This window comes from Folsomia candida, unplaced genomic scaffold (assembly GCF_002217175.1).
Source record: "Folsomia candida strain VU population unplaced genomic scaffold, ASM221717v1 Fcan01_Sc001, whole genome shotgun sequence".
Classification (NCBI taxonomy): Eukaryota; Metazoa; Arthropoda; class Collembola; order Entomobryomorpha; family Isotomidae; genus Folsomia; species Folsomia candida.
In genome coordinates, this window is record NW_019091193.1 from 24,768,832 (window position 1) to 24,787,375 (window position 18,544).

The 18,544-nt window shown below is 38.9% G+C and overlaps 5 protein-coding genes across 18 annotated transcripts in view; 2 read left to right on the forward strand and 3 right to left on the reverse strand.

Annotated features, from left to right (window-relative positions):
• Positions 1-39: 39 nt before the first annotated feature.
• Positions 40-5,216, reverse strand: LOC110849393 (luciferin sulfotransferase). Of its 8 annotated transcripts, XM_035846559.1 has the most exons (11): positions 4,071-4,209; positions 3,929-4,017; positions 3,737-3,801; positions 3,426-3,585; positions 3,290-3,344; positions 1,294-1,524; positions 1,110-1,206; positions 791-1,032; positions 660-719; positions 487-581; positions 40-417 (listed from the first exon to the last, which is right to left on the reverse strand). In XM_035846559.1, exons 3-11 carry the CDS (start codon positions 3,757-3,759, stop codon positions 121-123), a joined length of 1,260 nt encoding a protein of 419 aa, XP_035702452.1. In that variant the 5' UTR covers positions 3,760-3,801; positions 3,929-4,017; positions 4,071-4,209; the 3' UTR covers positions 40-120. The 8 variants fall into 8 exon arrangements, with proteins under 8 accessions (XP_035702452.1, XP_035702451.1, XP_035702450.1 ...); XM_035846558.1 differs by lacking the exon at positions 4,071-4,209 and adding an exon at positions 4,952-5,216 and having other exon boundaries at positions 3,737-4,017; XM_035846557.1 differs by lacking the exon at positions 4,071-4,209 and adding an exon at positions 4,242-4,487 and having other exon boundaries at positions 3,737-4,017.
• LOC110849407 (NADH dehydrogenase [ubiquinone] iron-sulfur protein 8, mitochondrial) lies at positions 4,160-7,291 on the forward strand. 3 transcript variants are annotated; one of them, XM_022096823.2, is made up of 4 exons: positions 4,160-4,269; positions 6,182-6,287; positions 6,369-6,670; positions 6,755-7,291. In XM_022096823.2, exons 2-4 carry the CDS (start codon positions 6,263-6,265, stop codon positions 6,884-6,886), a joined length of 459 nt encoding a protein of 152 aa, XP_021952515.1. In that variant the 5' UTR covers positions 4,160-4,269; positions 6,182-6,262; the 3' UTR covers positions 6,887-7,291. The 3 variants fall into 3 exon arrangements, with proteins under 3 accessions (XP_021952515.1, XP_021952509.1, XP_035702459.1); XM_022096817.2 differs by lacking the exon at positions 4,160-4,269 and adding an exon at positions 5,288-5,638 and having other exon boundaries at positions 5,974-6,287; XM_035846566.1 differs by lacking the exon at positions 4,160-4,269 and adding an exon at positions 5,288-5,638 and having other exon boundaries at positions 5,989-6,287.
• On the reverse strand, positions 6,975-13,726 carry LOC110845166 (Fanconi anemia group D2 protein homolog). Of its 2 annotated transcripts, none has more exons than XM_022091538.2 (20): positions 13,569-13,726; positions 12,822-13,476; positions 12,591-12,751; positions 12,382-12,500; positions 12,110-12,307; positions 11,834-12,029; positions 11,601-11,741; positions 11,249-11,520; positions 11,004-11,172; positions 10,846-10,918; positions 10,599-10,769; positions 10,381-10,535; positions 10,007-10,283; positions 9,627-9,938; positions 9,047-9,561; positions 8,531-8,924; positions 8,186-8,445; positions 7,969-8,100; positions 7,739-7,888; positions 6,975-7,674 (listed from the first exon to the last, which is right to left on the reverse strand). In XM_022091538.2, exons 2-20 carry the CDS (start codon positions 13,423-13,425, stop codon positions 7,318-7,320), a joined length of 4,656 nt encoding a protein of 1,551 aa, XP_021947230.2. In that variant the 5' UTR covers positions 13,426-13,476; positions 13,569-13,726; the 3' UTR covers positions 6,975-7,317. The 2 variants fall into 2 exon arrangements, with proteins under 2 accessions (XP_021947230.2, XP_035702444.1); XM_035846551.1 differs by having other exon boundaries at positions 13,583-13,716.
• A 34-nt stretch (positions 13,727-13,760) lies between these two features.
• LOC110863397 (regulator of chromosome condensation) lies at positions 13,761-16,856 on the forward strand. 3 transcript variants are annotated; one of them, XM_022112695.2, is made up of 8 exons: positions 13,761-13,898; positions 14,340-14,535; positions 14,610-14,755; positions 14,826-15,065; positions 15,139-15,376; positions 15,454-15,591; positions 15,690-15,803; positions 15,885-16,856. In XM_022112695.2, exons 2-8 carry the CDS (start codon positions 14,439-14,441, stop codon positions 16,235-16,237), a joined length of 1,326 nt encoding a protein of 441 aa, XP_021968387.1. In that variant the 5' UTR covers positions 13,761-13,898; positions 14,340-14,438; the 3' UTR covers positions 16,238-16,856. The 3 variants fall into 3 exon arrangements, with proteins under 3 accessions (XP_021968387.1, XP_035702447.1, XP_021968388.1); XM_035846554.1 differs by having other exon boundaries at positions 13,773-13,898; positions 14,319-14,535; XM_022112696.2 differs by having other exon boundaries at positions 13,784-13,877.
• A 231-nt stretch (positions 16,857-17,087) lies between these two features.
• Positions 17,088-18,544, reverse strand: part of LOC110845178 (cardioacceleratory peptide receptor) — a 46,419-nt gene continuing 44,962 nt past the window's right edge. The window contains exons 14-15 of one of the 2 annotated variants that reach the window (XM_035846553.1): positions 18,128-18,267; positions 17,088-18,046 (exon numbers count right to left, since the gene is read on the reverse strand). In XM_035846553.1, the coding sequence (XP_035702446.1) occupies positions 18,185-18,267 (83 nt within the window). In that variant the 3' untranslated portion in view covers positions 17,088-18,046; positions 18,128-18,184. Of the gene's footprint in view, positions 18,047-18,127; positions 18,283-18,544 lie in introns of both variants that reach the window. The other variant, XM_035846552.1, reaches the window with a different exon arrangement.

The window sequence follows — 18,544 nt, forward strand, 5'->3', positions numbered from 1 at the left end:
ACATGTGTGTATTTCATGCATATGTACTCTGAGGTCAAATGAATTTCAAACTCAAAAATAATTTTATTGCGAATAAATAAATTTTAGCTTTATTAGGAATGTTAATTTGAGTTTAATTATTCAGCAGTCGTCCCATAGACCAGGAATTTTATTTACCTCGATCCAAGCATCGAGTTTTCCTACAGACTCTGGTGAAAGTTCCTCCCTCCACGATCCCACTTTCCCCTTCCGCATGAAGTGCGTCTTTCGTTCGACGCCGTGAATGCTGGTCAACTTGTCAGTAATCTCGTCATAGTTCACGTACGGGTTGGTCCTCATGGACTCAAAACTTAGGTGAGCTAACAGTTTGCTAATCTGCTCCTCTGTGAGATGCTTGCCCAGAAATTTTGCTGTTTTCTTTATAACGCTTTTCAAATCCTGCGATTTAAATTTTGTTAAGTGTTTGACCAAGAGGAATGATAAAATTGAGCTAAGTCGTAAAATTACCCGTTTCATTTCCTCAAAAGTCAAAAACAAAATGTTTGACTGGTGTCTTCGATTCCAAAACTCCCGAACATGTGGCCAAAATGGGGCATAATTTTCTGAAAGTTTCAAACAGTAAAAGATTATTAAAGTCTACGTGGTTAAATGTCTCATGCACGATCCATTGAAACACCTACTTTGGCTGACGTCGTCCACAAATTCGTCCACAAATTCATCCACGGTCCCCGCGTATCCTTCTGTAAAGTTCCAACACAATGTTATAAATTTACTAAGGATATATAACACGGACTGGCAATGTCTTATGTACCCGTGAGAACTTTGTGGTGATAGTAGCTGACACAAACATCCTTTGGATTTCTTGCTACATATACGATTTTTGGGGAACGCTCCCCATTCAGAATTTCGTTAGGAAGGAGGTCAAATGGGAGGTGCGTTTTAATGTAGCGTTGGGACGGCAAGTGATGAACGATTTCCATCGATGTAAGTTGGCGCTTGGCATATTTGGAAGGCTGCTGTAGCTCAGATTCGTGGTCCCAAGATGCATCGAACCTAGAAATTGCAAGCGTTAGCTCAATCTATGCATGAAACTGAGAAGAGAAAGATTATATACGATCTTAAGGACTTACTCGAAATATGGGAATCGTACGGGAAGAATGGTTTTGGCACCCTCGAAATCAAGATCGTTTCCAATCAGCCAAGTCATCTCTTGAGTCCATGTGGTTCCTAGTTTTTAAGCAAGTTGGATTAGCGAGAGTTTTAGTTTATTAAAAAATTTTAATTCCTTCAGAGTACGACTTTAGCAGTAACTACCTGCTTTGATAAATGACATGACCCACACGTCGTCATTCCTGATGGCAAATTTCTTAATGTAATCTGAATGTGAAGAGTAGTGTTTAGGCAGGAAACAGATATTCCAATTCCCAAACTTTCGGAAGAGATCTTGATAAACGAGTTCTGAAGATTCATGGTGAGGATTAGAAGAGCTGTCGTCTTTATCTCCAGGCTTGATCTCAATGTATTTCTCCCTCGTCTCGTAAAATTCTGGCATTTTTGTAAAATAATTAGCAAATCGGAAATATGAGCTAATTCCGATCTCTGCAGATTCGGTTGAATAAATAATACCTGATGTGTGACAGCCAAAGTCTTTTATATGGGCGACAACGAAAGAGAGAAATGTCACATGCATGGAAATAATTTTCGCACAATCACAGCCAAATATTCCATATCCAGTTTGATATATGCTGCATGAGATACACAACGTCCAAGCATATCATTGTCTCCGTCAGAGCGTGAGGAAGGTGTCTGCCTGGAATTTCTGTCCAACGAAATTTTCCAGTGATCTCATTTCATTGAACTTATTAGCAACTCTCTATATTTGTACACATTGGATGCATGTAAATATTTATACGATGAACTATTTCATTACTGGTGAAGGTCCAGTGCAGTCTGGTGAATGCTGGGTTAGCAATGTGATGGTGAACCTTGCCCTCATCGTCAATTTCACCTCCACCATTGACCAGCATTTAAGCAATACCATATTACGAACGAATCAAGGATATGATCAGTTGGCCATTGGTACTCGTGATGACGGCGTGCCTTGATAAATCTGTGTATCAATGACCATGGGGAATACCTCTAATCGGTTCTAGACAACGCATCTGATAAGACGACGTGTGTTAACCACTGTGACTAAGCTTATCTAACAGCCAGGTCCATTTATAATTACCCAATCTCAATCAGTGGGAAAATTGTAAATGCCACGATCATCCAGCTCATGCATGGTTGTGACGGTGTCACCAGTGTCACGACGCCACAAAAATGTGGGTGTGATATACATGAAGCCTCCTTAGGAGTTTCTTTAATTTGCATGACACCCAAAATGTAGGCGCGAAGATGCAGTGGTATTTATTCATGAACATTCACAAATCTTCCATAAAAAAAATGAGCCAAAAGTCCTGCCAAACCAGGATAAATCAATTCGTTTCCTCTTAGGGTGCGGCCGTAACGTGGTCATCGAATTAATTTTTAATTATTTTCTAATTTGGTGGATATTGCCAATAAATGACAATGACGCCCGAGTCAGGGGAATAGTAGCTAACGATAAATTCGATATCAAGTGCATTGTATATTTTAGGGATGTATTTTTAGCCCGAGTCAAAGCTTATGGAACCGTCATGTCCGTCCGTCTGTCCGGCATGATAAAGTCAACACGGTTGAACCGATTGACTTAAAAGTTTTAGCATATGCATGTTGGTTAAAAACCACTTCTGGATAGCACACACAGCTATGGAAGTTCAAGATGTTCAAGGATTTGATGCCAAATGATAGAAAATCTAACAAGCATTTAAGTATCCACGGAGTTTGGTAATATTATGTTGGGGGGAGGATGAAGGATGTGACTGGACCAATGTCAACAACATTTCTCATTCAACGGATCAGTTTGGCAGTTTAACGCGGGAATGCGGCATCAATCATGGGAGCTGTTCCCAGTCAACGAGGATTAGAAGAATTATTTTATATTTTAAACGATATGTCATGTTATTTACACAAATCTTGTAATGGGCCGAATGGTGATCTCGGATCAAGTAAAGGTTTTCCCAACCCACCAACATCGAGTTTTTCCTCTACTCCACAAGCCAACCAAGTGTATTTCATACTTTATCAATGTTTATGTGAATAAAATTTGCTGGGAGGGAACCCATAAAAAATATATTATGTCGGCCAATTCGGAGAAAAATTTAGAACTCTGACTCATCTAGTCAGGGACGCTGTCCCTGACTCGGCCTATTGTAGGTTTTCGTCTTACTTTCGAATTTCTCGGGGATAGGAATCTCAACGAGTTTATTCGGAATCTTGAATATCTAAAACATCGTTCATGACGATTAAATGTGGCATGAACTATGTCATCAGAGTTGATTAGAGTTTCTACCATTAAAACTTACGTCTTTTTCCCGAACATTGACAAAATCTCCGTAGTCTACCAGCTTAAACAAGTATCCATCCAACTCTTGACTTTTGAAAAATTGTAGCTCAATAATTCGTTTTGTCCTCGCCATACGCAAGAAGAACAGCATCACCAATATCCTTTGAAAAGTCCTCGGCCTTTAAGAACCGTACACATTATTAATAACACAAATAATAGAATGATAAGAAGGTACGAATAGAATAACTTTATGTTTGTATAGTGTGAGTTAAGTGTAGTCTTCACTTCGTAGTACGAAGTTCGTAGTGACTGGGGAGTAATATTACTTACGTCGTCTTTAGAAGTAGAGTCATACTTCAACAATCCAGAATCAACAGCTTCCATTATTGTCCATGCTGATTAAATATTAGACGTTTAATTCCAAATAGATAAATCGGAGATACGCGTGAAGGAGATCATGTGCAATTTATTTATTTAATTAGATGAATTAAGCTGAAGATGAACTTTGAAATTCGATCCCACTTTTGAAACCTTTGTCCCATAGACTTCGATTTTCTGTCCAATCCAATCACTGTAGTCATATCGAGGATACTTTCCAAGCATTTGTGGCCCTAAATTATGTAAAAAAAAATTACAATATATTAATATATATATATACACCTACCGAGTATTATTTTCTTCCTTTCCCTAGCAAATCTTCGTTCAAGTTTTATGTTCCTTCAATTTTTTGTCGACAGGCTCATAAAAAGATAACCAACCCTTCGATATCAATTTTTTTTACTAGAGGCAGTTTTCTTTTTCAGTGAAAGGAGAAAAGACCAAACTGGTGACTAACTTTGAATGGCGAAGAGACGAAGTTGCAGGTACGTAGATTATTACAAAAATTATCACAAGGTGGCAGATGCAATATTATTTGTGATGGGATGTTTCACTTTGCAAATTTGACAAATTGCGACTCCCAATCAAAATCAGCGACCAAAAAACTATAAGAGTAGACATTTTCCAACGTTGAAATAATTAATTGAATTACTTGTAACAATTGTAAACACAGGACATGTGAGGAGGTATGTGAGGTATGTATGTATGTGCGTACGGTATACACATGTCAGCCATACACCACCCCTCGTTTTGAAAACCCCCGCTGACCTTTTTGAAACTTTTAATGCACTAAATGCAAGATCATACTGTCCTACTACCGATAAATAGGCTGATTTGATCATTTTCAAGTCCGGCCATTGAAATATTTTCTTGCAAAATTGACCACATTTTGTGGTTGGGGGACAAAATTGCCTGGTACAAGTGCCGTTGCTCAATTTTTTTAGTCTGCGGGCGGAGCTCGTGGGGGATGGACGTGTCCCTGGGAGAGCTCCCCATTGCAGCTGCGCCCTGGGCTTTCCGGCCTCTCTGGGGAGTCGGGCCCGCCCTGGCTTCGGCCAGAGTCCGACTCTCTTCCCGTCGGAAGGTTTGCTCGGGGGCAAAGCTGTAAGGGGAGAACCTTACGGGTCGGTCCATCTCTTGAATGCTCTTCCCACCAAGCAGACTCACCGGGTTGGGGGCTGACGGGGCTTGCTATATGGCGTGGGCGCGCTTGGCAAGTGAGAGGGCCCTCTACCTCCAACTCTTGGGTGATCGCGCTCTTTAGCGTGCACTCCCCTTGGGGCTGGCCGGGTTCCCGAGTTCGAAACCTTAATGGGGGCCGATTTACGGGTGCGCTCCCACCTCGTAAGGCGAGGGTAAGACGGTCCTTCCGGGGACCGCGGTCGCAGCGGCGGTGACGTGGGCAGGGTTTTCTCGGTCGGCGGGAGGTAGACCCCCACGGACGCCTTCGGGCGCGAGTGGGTGCCCGCCCGTGTGGAGCACGAGGGAGCGACGTCCTCGTCGTGTGCTCTGGAAACGCCCTTCTCAGGGCGGCCAACAGCTCCCACCATATAAACGGTTCTGGTTGTCCTACATAAATTTAAGTATACAACTAGTTTAAACCTGAATTGAACCCGAGACTCTCAATTTGAGAGGATGAATAATACATATCGAACCTAGAAATATGTATTTTAAAATATTTGTGGAATTTATAGACAGACATAAGGCTGGATATTATAATATCCAGCTTTTTAAAAAATTTTAAAAAATGAACTTTTCTGAGTTACGGCCGAACCCAGAAACACCGGCGTAGCCGTTAGTGATTGAAGAATCCTGCTGCCAAACATCTGATTCTTGAGTCTGCTGGAGTTCAAGGTTGCTTGACACTTTATCATAATACAATTGCTTCGAGAGCTTCAAAAACCTTCATTTTTGAAGCGCTAATTATTTGGGCCGTCGCTAACGGTAATTAAAGCACACAATTTTTTACCGGAACGCCGAAATAGCCGATTTCACATTTACAACTGCACTGATTCTTGTACCCATGGTGACAAAATAATTCGAGGGAACGAAATGTGAGTGTTGATAATTTTTTGGGTGAAAATTTGTGCGGCGCACACTGGAGTCTACAGACTCCAGGCTTTTCGAAAATTAAGGTTTTTCAGTCGTCTAAGCAATTGTCGCAACCTTGTAATACTAAAGTTGTCAAGCAACCTTGGCTGGAGTTGTCTAAGGGGCCAAAAAATACCTGCTGGTCGGCTATTTTTGGAGTTATCTCCATCAATCATGTCTATCTTGTCTCTAATATTGAAGTGTGGTGGGAAACGAGTTCCAATCTATCCCTTGACCCATCACGTCGTATTGCCGTCCTGGGTCAATCAAATCGTGTCTCACCTGCATAACTCTCCCGTTAACCAGGTGGGATCAGGAAAAGGGGATTATTACGTCGTAGAGAATGAGGAAGAGAAGCAGTCCATTACTGACCGAGCCGCCAATACAATGTTTTGGACGGAACTATTTCGAGGTATTATAGAAACGTCCTCTTAACTAATTAATCGTCACTGATTTGATGCAAACAAGTTTAATTAATTTGATTCCATGCTAGGCGCCGGTGTCACGATGGCGCACATCTTTAAGGAGCCAGCAACGATCAATTATCCGTTCGAGAAGGGTCCGTTAAGTCCTCGCTTCCGCGGGGAGCATGCCCTTCGTCGCTACCCATCCGGCGAGGAACGATGCATCGCATGCAAGTTGTGCGAAGCCATTTGTCCAGCACAGGCGATAACCATTGAGGCAGAAGAACGAGCGGATGGCAGTCGAAGAACTACTCGCTACGATATCGACATGACCAAGTGCATCTACTGCGGACTGTGTCAAGAGGCTTGTCCGGTCAATGCCATTGTTGAGGTTAAGCATACATATGTAATCATAATGAAGAAAGCGGTGATTTAATATTTTAAAATACTCATCGAACATGTCTGGGATTTCCAGGGACCCAATTTTGAATTCTCTACTGAAACTCATGAAGAATTGTTGTACAATAAAGACAAGCTTCTTACCAATGGGGACAAATGGGAGGCTGAAATAGCTGCAAACTTGCAAGCTGACCACCTGTACCGATGATGAGACTCGTTCCAATGGAATCGACACCAACTTAATAACAAACAGTTACGCAACAAATTTATTTACTTCAACATCACTATATCACTAATTCGGGATAGCAAAGTTGTTTATTTATTATAATATTATACTTTCAAAAACATGTTAAAATTTCGAAATTCACTACGCTTCTTTATGGAGAATTAATAAGGAATATGGAACATAAAATTGAATTCAGTTATCTCTATTCGTTCAAAAATTGTAGTAAATAATTCAAGGGAACAATTAAGCGGGCCGTTCATTACTGTCACCTCTTTAAGATTATGAAATTCACCAGTAAAAATTGCCTGTCAGAAATGACAGCAGTATTTAAAGCAATAAGACAAGAGATAAAATAACAAGCGTTTCTAATAAATAAGGGAAAAATAATCAGGTTTATATATTAAATATGTTAATTAATAGTAACCGTTCTCATCCTCCTCATCACTGTCATAACTATTGTCCATTTCTTCTTCATTTTCCTCATCATTTTCCTCTTCGTTGTCTGAAATTTCTCCTAGACTTCGGACTGATTCGCAGTCTTCTCCGGCATCATATGGGACAGAATCAGCAAGAGAATCGTCATCTTGTGAGTGAAAAAAGGGCTGAGAATCAATGACTTTTCCATCCAAATTGCGCTGTTTCAATGAACCAAGCCAAAAGGCATTTGCTACTCCACGGGATCCGATTGCTTCTCTGACTTTGAAAATTAATGTTTCCAGTGTTCTCTTCGTAGGAGGAACGTGTCGGAGCAACAGATTATCTTTCAGAACCTAGACAAATGTTAAAATCATGTACAATAGTCCACTTGTGATTCAGTTCCACTTTCACACCAACCTTAGAATGTTCACAGATAGCCTGAATTTTGCGCGTCGAATTTTGTAGTTCCCTAATAAATGCATGTCCGTCTTCAAATTGACGCTTCAATAATTCGGGCATTAACGGGACCCCACAACTGATAAAAGCTTCGATGTACAGTCGGGAGAACTAACAGACATTCATTTTATATCATTGCACAGTTAAGTACACAAATGTAAATATATTGCAACAAATTGTACATGCATTACCTTGAGAAGTGGAATTAAAATAGTAGTCTTTTTAAGTAGTGACGACACGTGCACCAAATCTTTCAACAGGTTGTTGGCACAAGTCCATTTTTCAATGTTCTCATCAAAATTATTTGGTTGTTTTCGTCGTCCCTGTACACAATTGTCATACAAAGGTAAATAATATTCGTTCCACAAGGCAGTAAAATGTATCACATCCAGCATAGTAAAACATTACCAATTTGTGCATATGCTGTGCGAGGCTTGAAAATATGGTCGAGTACCAGGTGTGAAAATTAATTTTGGTACATGATTTATACACGCTGTTGTTGGGTATTGCACAATCATCTTCATCATTGGTTTCAAACAATTTTTCAACAAGCTGTCGAATTACTTTCATTGGAAACAATGTAACAGAAAACCACGTCTTCAAAAAGAACATTATAGCTGACGATGGCAGTTTCCAGTCTCGTCGCAAGTATGATTTTATAGTTTTTCCTATTCAAAATTGGTATCACTATTAAGATGCGTAAACACAGAGGAGTAGAAATATCGGTAATTGGAGTATAATATGTGTGCATACCCATTGATTGCTTCATTTCGTCTGAATGGGGAATCAAGTCATGAATGGTTTTCATAAGCTTGATGTGCTCCAAAGCAGTCTCGAAATCATGAGCTCCAACGAATATATTAAAACTAAAAAGGTAACGCGATGCTTTGGTCAGTAATTCATGTTCAGAGTCCTCCTTCCCTGCGTCCATCTTCTCATTTTCTTGATTGTCATCCTTGAATCTTGAGCTCAATGTCAGTATACATTTTTTCATCGATTCGCGTTGTTTAACTTTATCTTTTTTCGACACATTTTGGAAGTAAGAATTCAACATGATGAAAAGGAGGCGAAGACAAGAGTCAACTGCTGGGTTGTGGAGGCCCGGCGCCGAAGTATCGTCCGAATCACTTTCATCATTCCGGTTTCGCTACAGTGAACAAGTGGTATTAACAAGGTTTTGTAGATAAGTATTATGCATTAACAGTTGAATCTCAACATCACAAATAACATACTGCAGACAGAAGTAAATAAAAATAAATAGGTGAGTACCTGAGAAGCATAAAAGTCCGAGATTGCATCAACGTGCTGGCATAATGAGTCAATTAGATTTTCAACAAAAAGGATTTTGAACTCGCATTTTTTATCCAATGATTGTCTTTTCATTTCCGATAGTAACAAGGCAAGTGTTTCTGGATTGAACCGTTGAATCTTCTGCATAGTGACACTTGACTGTGTCGCGGTAGACAGGTTTAATAAAATGTCAGTGTAATCCGGTGTTTCTCCGTCAACTTTCAAAGGGCATTTGATTAGAATATTGAACACTATTGGGTCCAATAATCGTAAGTTGGGATAAATAAATTTGGGTTGGATCAATTCTTCCAATGCAGTTTTGTTGGCTGTATTAGTAGTCTCTTCGTCATCTGGAATCAACTCGGGGTCAATATCTTCGTCGTCATCTTCATCCTCCTCTGTGTTTTTCTTCTTCGTCTTCTTCTTCTTTGGTTTTGCCACTTTTTTAGGTTTTTTTGTAGATTTTTTGTTTGACGATGCAGGCTTCTTGCCAGCTATATCAAATCAAAAGTTCTGAATCCAGGACGAAGGTACTAAAGCGATGATAAATATATGTTACCGTGTGGAATAAGTGCCCCTGAAAATCCAGGACCATTTTCGTTACTCGTTCCAGGACTGTCTGTCATATTCTTTTCGGTTCCATAAGCAGAAGGCAAATTGGGGAAGTGGTCGTAGTGTTTAACGAGGCTCTTCTGCAGGGCGGTTATATTGTTCAACCGTATCCAAACTTTAACCTTCATCTCTGGGTTGTCACTTTCCACAAATGCAGAAACGCACTCTCTAAAGTAATTTAAGGTGACAATCAAGTACTGTCCCAAATGAAGTCTTTGGTTGTAGTTTAAACGCTCCAATGAGTCTTTCTCATAGTAAACTGAAATATAAAATCATGCTTAGCGGCTTTATGCGAATAGTATAACGCGGATATCAATCAAATTATACCAGAATATGAGGGGAACAACACGGGACATCCAATCAAGGCATCTATATCGTCTAAATTATGTACACAAGCTTTTTCCAGCTCAGCCATGACCCTCATAAGGCATGGGACTACAAGTGGGCTCATTTCCAGTGCCCGTGGTTCCAAAACAAGTATCGTCTGATGATCTTGCTGCATTTCTTTGTTGGCATCAAACGTAGGAACAAGGTCCAAGCCGGCTTGTCCTATATAATCTTGAAGCAAATGAGCGTTCGAACTTTGGTCAACAGTCCACAATCGCTAAATGTAAAAATATACCATTATAAACAAAATTACGTGACAAAAAATTACAACCTAATTTAGGTTACCTGAATAATGCTTAATAATAACATAATACCTCAAACTGTATTTTAAGAATGTCTCGAAATTCCAGGCATACATTTTTGGGGAGCACCTTGATGCAAGATATCATCTCATCAAAAAAAATGGTGCATGCCTCTTCATCATTTTCTATGGATGACCACGCTAGGGCAAGTAATCCATCTATCTTACCTATCAAATAATCGGAGTAAGAAGCTTTATCATCTAATAAAATCGCTACATTGATAACCATACTTTCATTAGGTTCGTTAGAATTCAAAGCCAATTGTCGTACAGCTGCAATAGTTCCCAAAACGCCGAAACATTTTGTCCTTATGGTTGCATGTGTAATTTGCTTTCGTAAAAGTATCATGAATTCAGAAGTGAATGCATTTTCTTGTCCTTGGAAGCTTTCTGGCATAAAGGCTAAAACAACACAACAATCACACATTTATGTATCATACATTGTATCATGGATTTGAAATGAAACTGGTGACCTAACCTAAAATGGCTAAAATATTCATAAGTGCTTGCATCTGCCTTGGAGGATATTTAATCACGTAGACCAACGCACCCTGAACAAATAAAAAATCAATTAGATGGAGCTATCTGGAAGACAATAGGTCCTTGTCCTTGTTTGCTCGTTGATATTCTACTAACCATTAAATAAGAATGAAAATAAAGTAGCTTTTTAGGATCGGCTTCCGCAATATTGGTAAAAATTTTCAGTGCAACATCTCGACATGACGGGTGGCCGTTGATGAGAACGCTAATCAAATTTGACGTCAAATGTTGAGAAAGTATTGGTCCCAATCCAAGGAATAAATTTCTACAGCAAGGATATCAATTATGCATGCCTTACTCAATGTAGAGTTTGGTTAAACAAATAAATATTTAAAACTCACTTTGTTACTTCAATAGCTGCATCGTGACATTTAGACCCTTTTACACGTAAAACGCTATCCAAAAATCTAGCAACCGTTGGAAACAACTCATGGAGAATTGATGTGTTGTTTTCCATCATTTTGTCAAACAGTGCAATGGTAAGATTTACTCTACTGAAAACTGTGGAGAGGGTACTCAAGGCCGCTTTGTTTGATGTTTCTGCAAATATGAGCAACATTAACATGTCAAGTGCTGGAAGGTCCATCTCCATTGAGAGGTCGTCTTTGATTTGCTATATATAAAGCAAGTTAAGAATTTGTGAACTATCCATTATCAGAACCATATTGTGTATTTTTTCTATTATTGACTCACGATCAACCAAATTTTGACTATTAACGGATTAACAGATACAAAAAATCGGATTCGTTCAAGTATTTCGACCATCAGAACCTCCTCCTTCGGAATACCGTACTTTGGTTTGACTTCCAGTTTATCTCGCATTTCTCTAATCCCCTATAGATTGCATTAATAAACACCAATCATTTTTTGCAACTCAGATAATGTTTGGCGCATCTCATAATAAAAACAGCGATAACTGAACGAACCTCTTCAAGATGCAACGACGGGCTTCCAACACGAAATAGGAAAGACAAGTAGGCCGGAAGATCTTCTAATGGAGCAGATGCCATCTGAGTAACTGCTGATCGTAGAGTCTTCATGCAGTCTTCTTCAGGAACCACGAGAGATGCGAAACAGTCCAAAATCGTAGTATTTATGCGAGTTCCAAGTTGAAATATCTCCCTTAAATATACAGCACATTTACAATCACCGAAAATGATGTTAAAATTGAATTAAATTTCGTTAAGTTATATAGCACTCACATCAACTTTGGCACAAGAAATGGGTGATGTTCTGGCAAGAAAATTTCTGGCATGATTCGGATTATATGCATTTTAGCTGGTATAGAAGCTGAATCAAGAATGTTAAGCAAGTCCACTGCAAATGACTTGCCATCAACAAGAACTGGCAACCATTTCATTTGGTTTACGATAGTTCCTACAAAATCAATCTCTTCTTGACTGTAAGACAGACAGAATAAATTAAATAAATGTAAATATTATACATCACATATATGATCACGATAAGAACTTACGAGTTTGAATATGTAGCTTCAGAAAGAGCTGGAAGAACAACTTCAAGTAGAGCTTTTTGCAGAAGCGGAACTCCAAGCAAACATGCCAACAAACTGGGCTGGATACATTCTCTGTCATTCTAAAACAAATAAGCATTTGTCCATTACAAGTAAAATATATTGTTTTATTGCATAAGATAATTAATAATACAGTAGTATAAATAACTTACCAAAGTGGTTGTACAAGCGTGAGTCAAGTTGGTTGTAGTAGCAAAATACTTTTTCATTGACTTGAGGAACTTTGTAGCACCATCGTCGATTCTGGAATTCGCATCTGTATTGCACGTCATCCAATTATTCATTTTTTCTCGAAACATTACAACATCATGACCTATACACATAAATAAATGCACATAATAAATATTTCTGTTTATCATATAGTATGGACATAGTCTAGTTACACAAATGGTTTTTCGGCAACGTCAACACGAATCCACAATGATTTAGTGTACCAGAAAAGAAGGCATGACCAGAAGGAGGATGGATTTCTACAGGACCAAATCGCTGCGACAGATGGACACTTTGACTACGGACAGGTGGGTCCAGTCCTACAGCAGTACGGAGTGACTGTGACACTGGAGGTGAAAGAGGAGGTTGCGGCGAAGGTACAACATCCCTACTCACAACAACAGGACTACTGTTTTGATGCTCTTCCGGGTCTCCCTCCATGTCTTCAAATAGATTGCAATTATCATTTTCATCCTCTCTAAAGACAATGTTGACCGCAGCCGATGGAACCTCGATAATTTCATGGGACGTAGGACCAGGCGACTGCGATTGGTCTACGCAAGGCGTTTCAAGAAGTCGACCACGAACACCATCTCCTAACGCCGGCCGTTTTACAGGACTTAATTGCGACTCCCTCACATTGTTGTCGTCACTGTCGGGATCAGTGGAATCCAGTTCCAGAGGGGTAGAATGCCAAACGCTAGCATCATTTATATGAGAAGAGTTTAGACTCACCCGCTTGCGTTTGTTCTTGTAAAGGCCTGGCATTTTGATCATCCAACATACGGGACCTTAGTCAAACGCTCACTCAAAATACTCACTCAAAACCTGCAATACAACAAAATAGTTAGAAACAAGACAATTTTTACGATATAACCAGCACACGAAAGTGATATGACTGAATACTGATAAGTACTTACTGATAAGTACTTACTACTTTTCTTGACAGACTTGCAACAAAGTACAAAGTAAAACCTAATCAATTTTGACGGGTATTTATTTAGGAAATTTGTCAGCAAAGTGCAGAGTATGAAAGAAAAACAACTGACAGAGAACAAGTACAAGACTGATCCTGTTTTGCTGGGTCTCGCGGGCAGTGAGTTCCCGCTGAGCCATCACATCGCACACCGGCATCCAGATTTCTTCGGTTACCTTTTTCTCGTCACTCTCGAAACCGCACTTTAAACTTTAAAAGGAAAGAAGAACGTCGCTCCAAGAAACTAAACTACGTATTAAAAATTAAAGTTGATGTAAATTACATCCTGTAAATTACTAGCAAGGTTGCTTGACACTTTATCATAATACAAGGTTACGACAATTGCTTCGAGAGCTTCAAAAACCTTCATTTTTGAAGCGCTAATTATTTGGGCCGTCGCTAACGGTAATTAAAGCACACAATTTTTTACCGGAACGCCGAAATAGCCGATTTCACATTTACAACTGCACTGATTCTTGTACCCATGGTGACAAAATAATTCGAGGGAACGAAATGTGAGTGTTGATAATTTTTTGGGTGAAAATTTGTGCGGCGCACACTGGAGTCTACAGACTCCAGGCTTTTCGAAAATTAAGGTTTTTCAGTCGTCTAAGCAATTGTCGCAACCTTGTAATACTAAAGTTGTCAAGCAACCTTGAATTACTAGATTTAATTTAATTTACTTTTAATTTAGTTGTATGATTATCATTTTCAGAAATTTGCGAAAATTATTATTGCTGGTGAAATCGTTCACTCTTGAAGGAAAACTTTGAAATTAAATTAACTCTGTAGTGAGCAAGAATCTTGCTGCAAGATGATTGATACGAACAACAATAACGGAGGAAAGGCGACCACCAATTCAAAACGGAAACATGACTCGAGCATGTCGGCCAAAGTAAAGAAATCCAAAAGTAAGAACAAAACTTGTGTTAAAATTATTTATAAAATTATAGTGATGCTTTAATATTGAAATTTATTGATATAGTTGTTGTTCCGCCTCTGAATGACCGCGGCACTGGACAGTTACACTCGTTTGGTACTGGCGACTGCGGGCAGCTGGGTCTCGGTCATGGTGACAAGCTCTTAAAACGGAACTATCCGTCTCCAGTCAAAGATATTGAGGGCAATAAGGTAAATATAATTTGCAGCAATGACACGTCGCTATTTTATAGCAAGAATATTTTTCTTTATTGCTATTCAGATTCTGCAAGTTGCTGCTGGCGGAATGCACACTGTGGCTCTCGATGACAAGGGCAAAGTTTGGACGTTTGGATTAAACGACGATTTTGCGCTGGGAAGACCGACAAAAGAAGAGGAAGATTCCTTTCAACCTGGTGCAGTTGACCTTGGGGCGCGCAACGTAGTGCAGATTTCAGCAGGTGACAGTCACTCGGCCGCACTGACGGAAACTGGAGATGTTTACGCGTGGGGAACATTCAAGGTAAAAAATCATCCTGAATGACTGATCCATATAAATAATTTTTACCGTGTATTTTTATATATTTCTCACACAGGACATGAATGGAAATTTTGGCCTGATTCCTGGCAATGACAAGAAATGCTGGGATAAACCTCAGCTTATTTCCGACGCTGTAAATGACAAGGTCTTCAAAATCGCATCTGGTGATAATCATCTTGTAATGCTAACTAGCGACGGAAGAATATTTACTTGTGGAACAGGAGAACAAGGACAGTTGGGTCGTGTAGTAGACAAACGAATTACTAGATCACAAACAAAAGTCAGCACGAGAGGTACCAGTTTTCATAATTTTTAAAATATACTTATGTTGTTCAGATAGTTTTTAACTGTCAACTGTGTATTTTGATAGATTTGCTTTTGACACCCACGGAAATTAAAATTAGAAAAAAGTTTCGCGACGTCTGGTGTGGTAATTTTAGCACATATTGTCGAACAGAAAGATATAACGAGATATGGGTTTTTGGACTCAACAACTACTACCAACTAGGTAAGTGCATTAGTACTGTATGAATGATTAATGTGTAAGTTTGTAAGGGTATGTATTTATATATTCTGCACATATACATATATAATATATTTGTGTAGGGCTGGAAAACATGGACATTGTTACAGTACCGACCAGAAGCCCTGGTTTTCTAGGAATTACGTGGATTCAGATTGCTGCTGGTCAGCATCATGCCGTAGCTCTGGACGAAGATGGTACTGTTTTGGGGAATATCATTCAGAAATTGTTGCCGGTTCTGTTGACATCAACTTATTTCATGATTTGAAATGGTATAGGAAAGGTGTACTCGCTGGGTCGTGGAACCGATGGTAGACTTGGTCTTGGAGAGGACAACGCACCTGAAGCTATCTCCTTACCAACTTTGATTCCAGCTTTGACTGACTCACGAATTGTCCAGGTTGCAGCAGGCTTATCTACCGCATATGCCGTCGCCGCTGATGGTAAACTTCATGCTTGGGGTTGTGGAGTCAATTATCAACTCGGAACCGGAAGTACAGACGACTTATATGAACCACAACCACTAGAACACATGGTCATCGATGGGAAAAAATCTGATTTTAGCTCTAAAGCAGTGTACGTTTCGGCAGGTGGTCAACATGTTACTGTAACCATTAGGAAAACTGTTTAAACTGACAGAAAGACTGTCGTTAAATAAATTGATCGGTTTGGGAATTACCATTTAATTATATTGTGCCAGCTCCGCATAACTTTTTATGCCAAACTAGTTAGTTCGTTCGTTCGTAGAAATACATGTCAATAATTGTTGACATCCTTGCTCGGTATTCAATTACTTTGTGGATGATAATGCGTTATGCACCGCCAATGTTAGCAATTGTTTTATCCAGTATTTATCGTAATATATTTATGATTTTCATTTTTATGCATGTGTCCATTCGTGATTTATTTCCCTATAGTAAAGTTTTGTGTTTTTGCAAATATTATGATCATTTAAATAAATTCCTTAATTAAACCACAGATTTTATACTACATAAACTCTGTCACACTGACGCTACTACTAACAAATGGTAATAGATTTTGATATTGAATAGAATATAGGTTCACATAAGCGGTTGAATCAATAATATTCGAACTTTATTACTACTAAATATGGCTTTAATCTTATGAATTTAATTGCTCGAGAAGGTTTAAAAATATATTCATTTTACTGAGAAGCCTTGTATAAAGAGGAAAATCAAATTACAATTAATTCGCTATTAAACTCATGAGAAAATCGTGTAATTATTTAATTTGAAATACAAATGTACTTCTATATTTATACATAAGTATGTTGCAGAATGAAGAACTACAAAATATACTTGTACTTACAGCACAATGCCAATAACGGAACAATTTTTATTAAGGAAAGTGGGTCAGTTAAAAATGTAGAGAGCATGTTTAATTAAAAGAAGCTCTTCAATAACCACGTTCCACAAACAAATTTCTCTTTCAACTTTCTTCTATATACTAAATAACTTACGAATCTATTTATACACTCGCGTGCGTATACCTGACAGTTTGAGATCAACATTTGAACTAAATTAAATGGAATTCTACATAAACATTAGTGGCATTGAATTAAAACTACTTCACAGGTTTTTTGGGCATTATCTTCATACGAATTCGGATAGTAGTTCGTTTGTAGTTTCAATAATTGTATCGGTTAAATCTATACCCTGTCGAGAGGTATCGGGTCGGGCCGCCCCATAAGCTATAGTATTAACTTGACTGCAATATATCCAAGCGTGACAAACAGGTACACACATAATTGATTTACACGCGAATAATAATACAATAATGCATATATATACACATATATACATATATACACATTTATTGAGGTGGGGATCATACACATTACTAATTAATCAATAATGAATATATGTAAGCCCCCAGTCCAAGGTTTTGTACCAGCTCAAAATCAGGCCTGGGAACCTATCTAATTTGGTGGTGAATCTATTCATTACACTCCGCATAATTTTAATCCAGCACAAGGTACATACATTACATTCAGACATTGAGATATATAAATCATCTACATTTGTATACACAGATTATATGCAGGTTACTATTAACTCTTAATTCACTCTTTTACATTCATCTCCTGAAAATCTGGTATTTTTGGCTTACGAAATTACGTGCCACAAGTACAGTAAATAACTCGTTACGAGAATATACATTGTTGTAGTTATGAATATATTCACTCTTTGGGGAGGTTTAGATATATAATATAGATTTAGAACAAGTAAGTAGAGAATATCATCCACTAGTCTGATGGAGAATGCGTGGTAGACACAAAGTCATCCGAATCAATCGGCGACGAGTTGGACCTTTTGGCCTGACTTGAGGGCGAGAGACGATTGTTTTCCTGGTCGAGAAGCGTAGAGGAGGTTGCCTTCTCCCCAGCCACCACCGTCACTCGGACCTCTGAGGGCTCATCCTGAAAATAGTTCAACAGCAAATTGCGATGAGTAGGAAAGGACTGGTTTAGGACAATATTATTCTCATAAGCACCACCCACCATCAACATCACAGTTGTGCACAACTCGATGCTCTCCGTCAAACTCAGCTTTGGCCGTCAAGACGAAGTGGGTGCGGCCTGACCTGGGACAGGCCGAGAGCTGGGAGCGTTGAGACAAGCTCCTCCGTTCTTCAGATTTCCTTGAAATTTTACCTCTGAATAAATATAAAACAATAATAGCATACTCTTGTCTCTCACATAAATGTGTAACACGATTTTTCAGGCTTTCTGACACATTTTTCTTTTTTCAGCTTTCAATAAACCAATAGCCCTATAATGGAAGGATTTTTTAACGAATTCGGTCTTGGGTTTTACAATGCTCCTAAAATTATTCAATCTGGTACTGTGATCATAAATACTATGTATTTGCACGCATGAAATAATCTAAAAAAATTGGACCATGTGGACATGAAACTC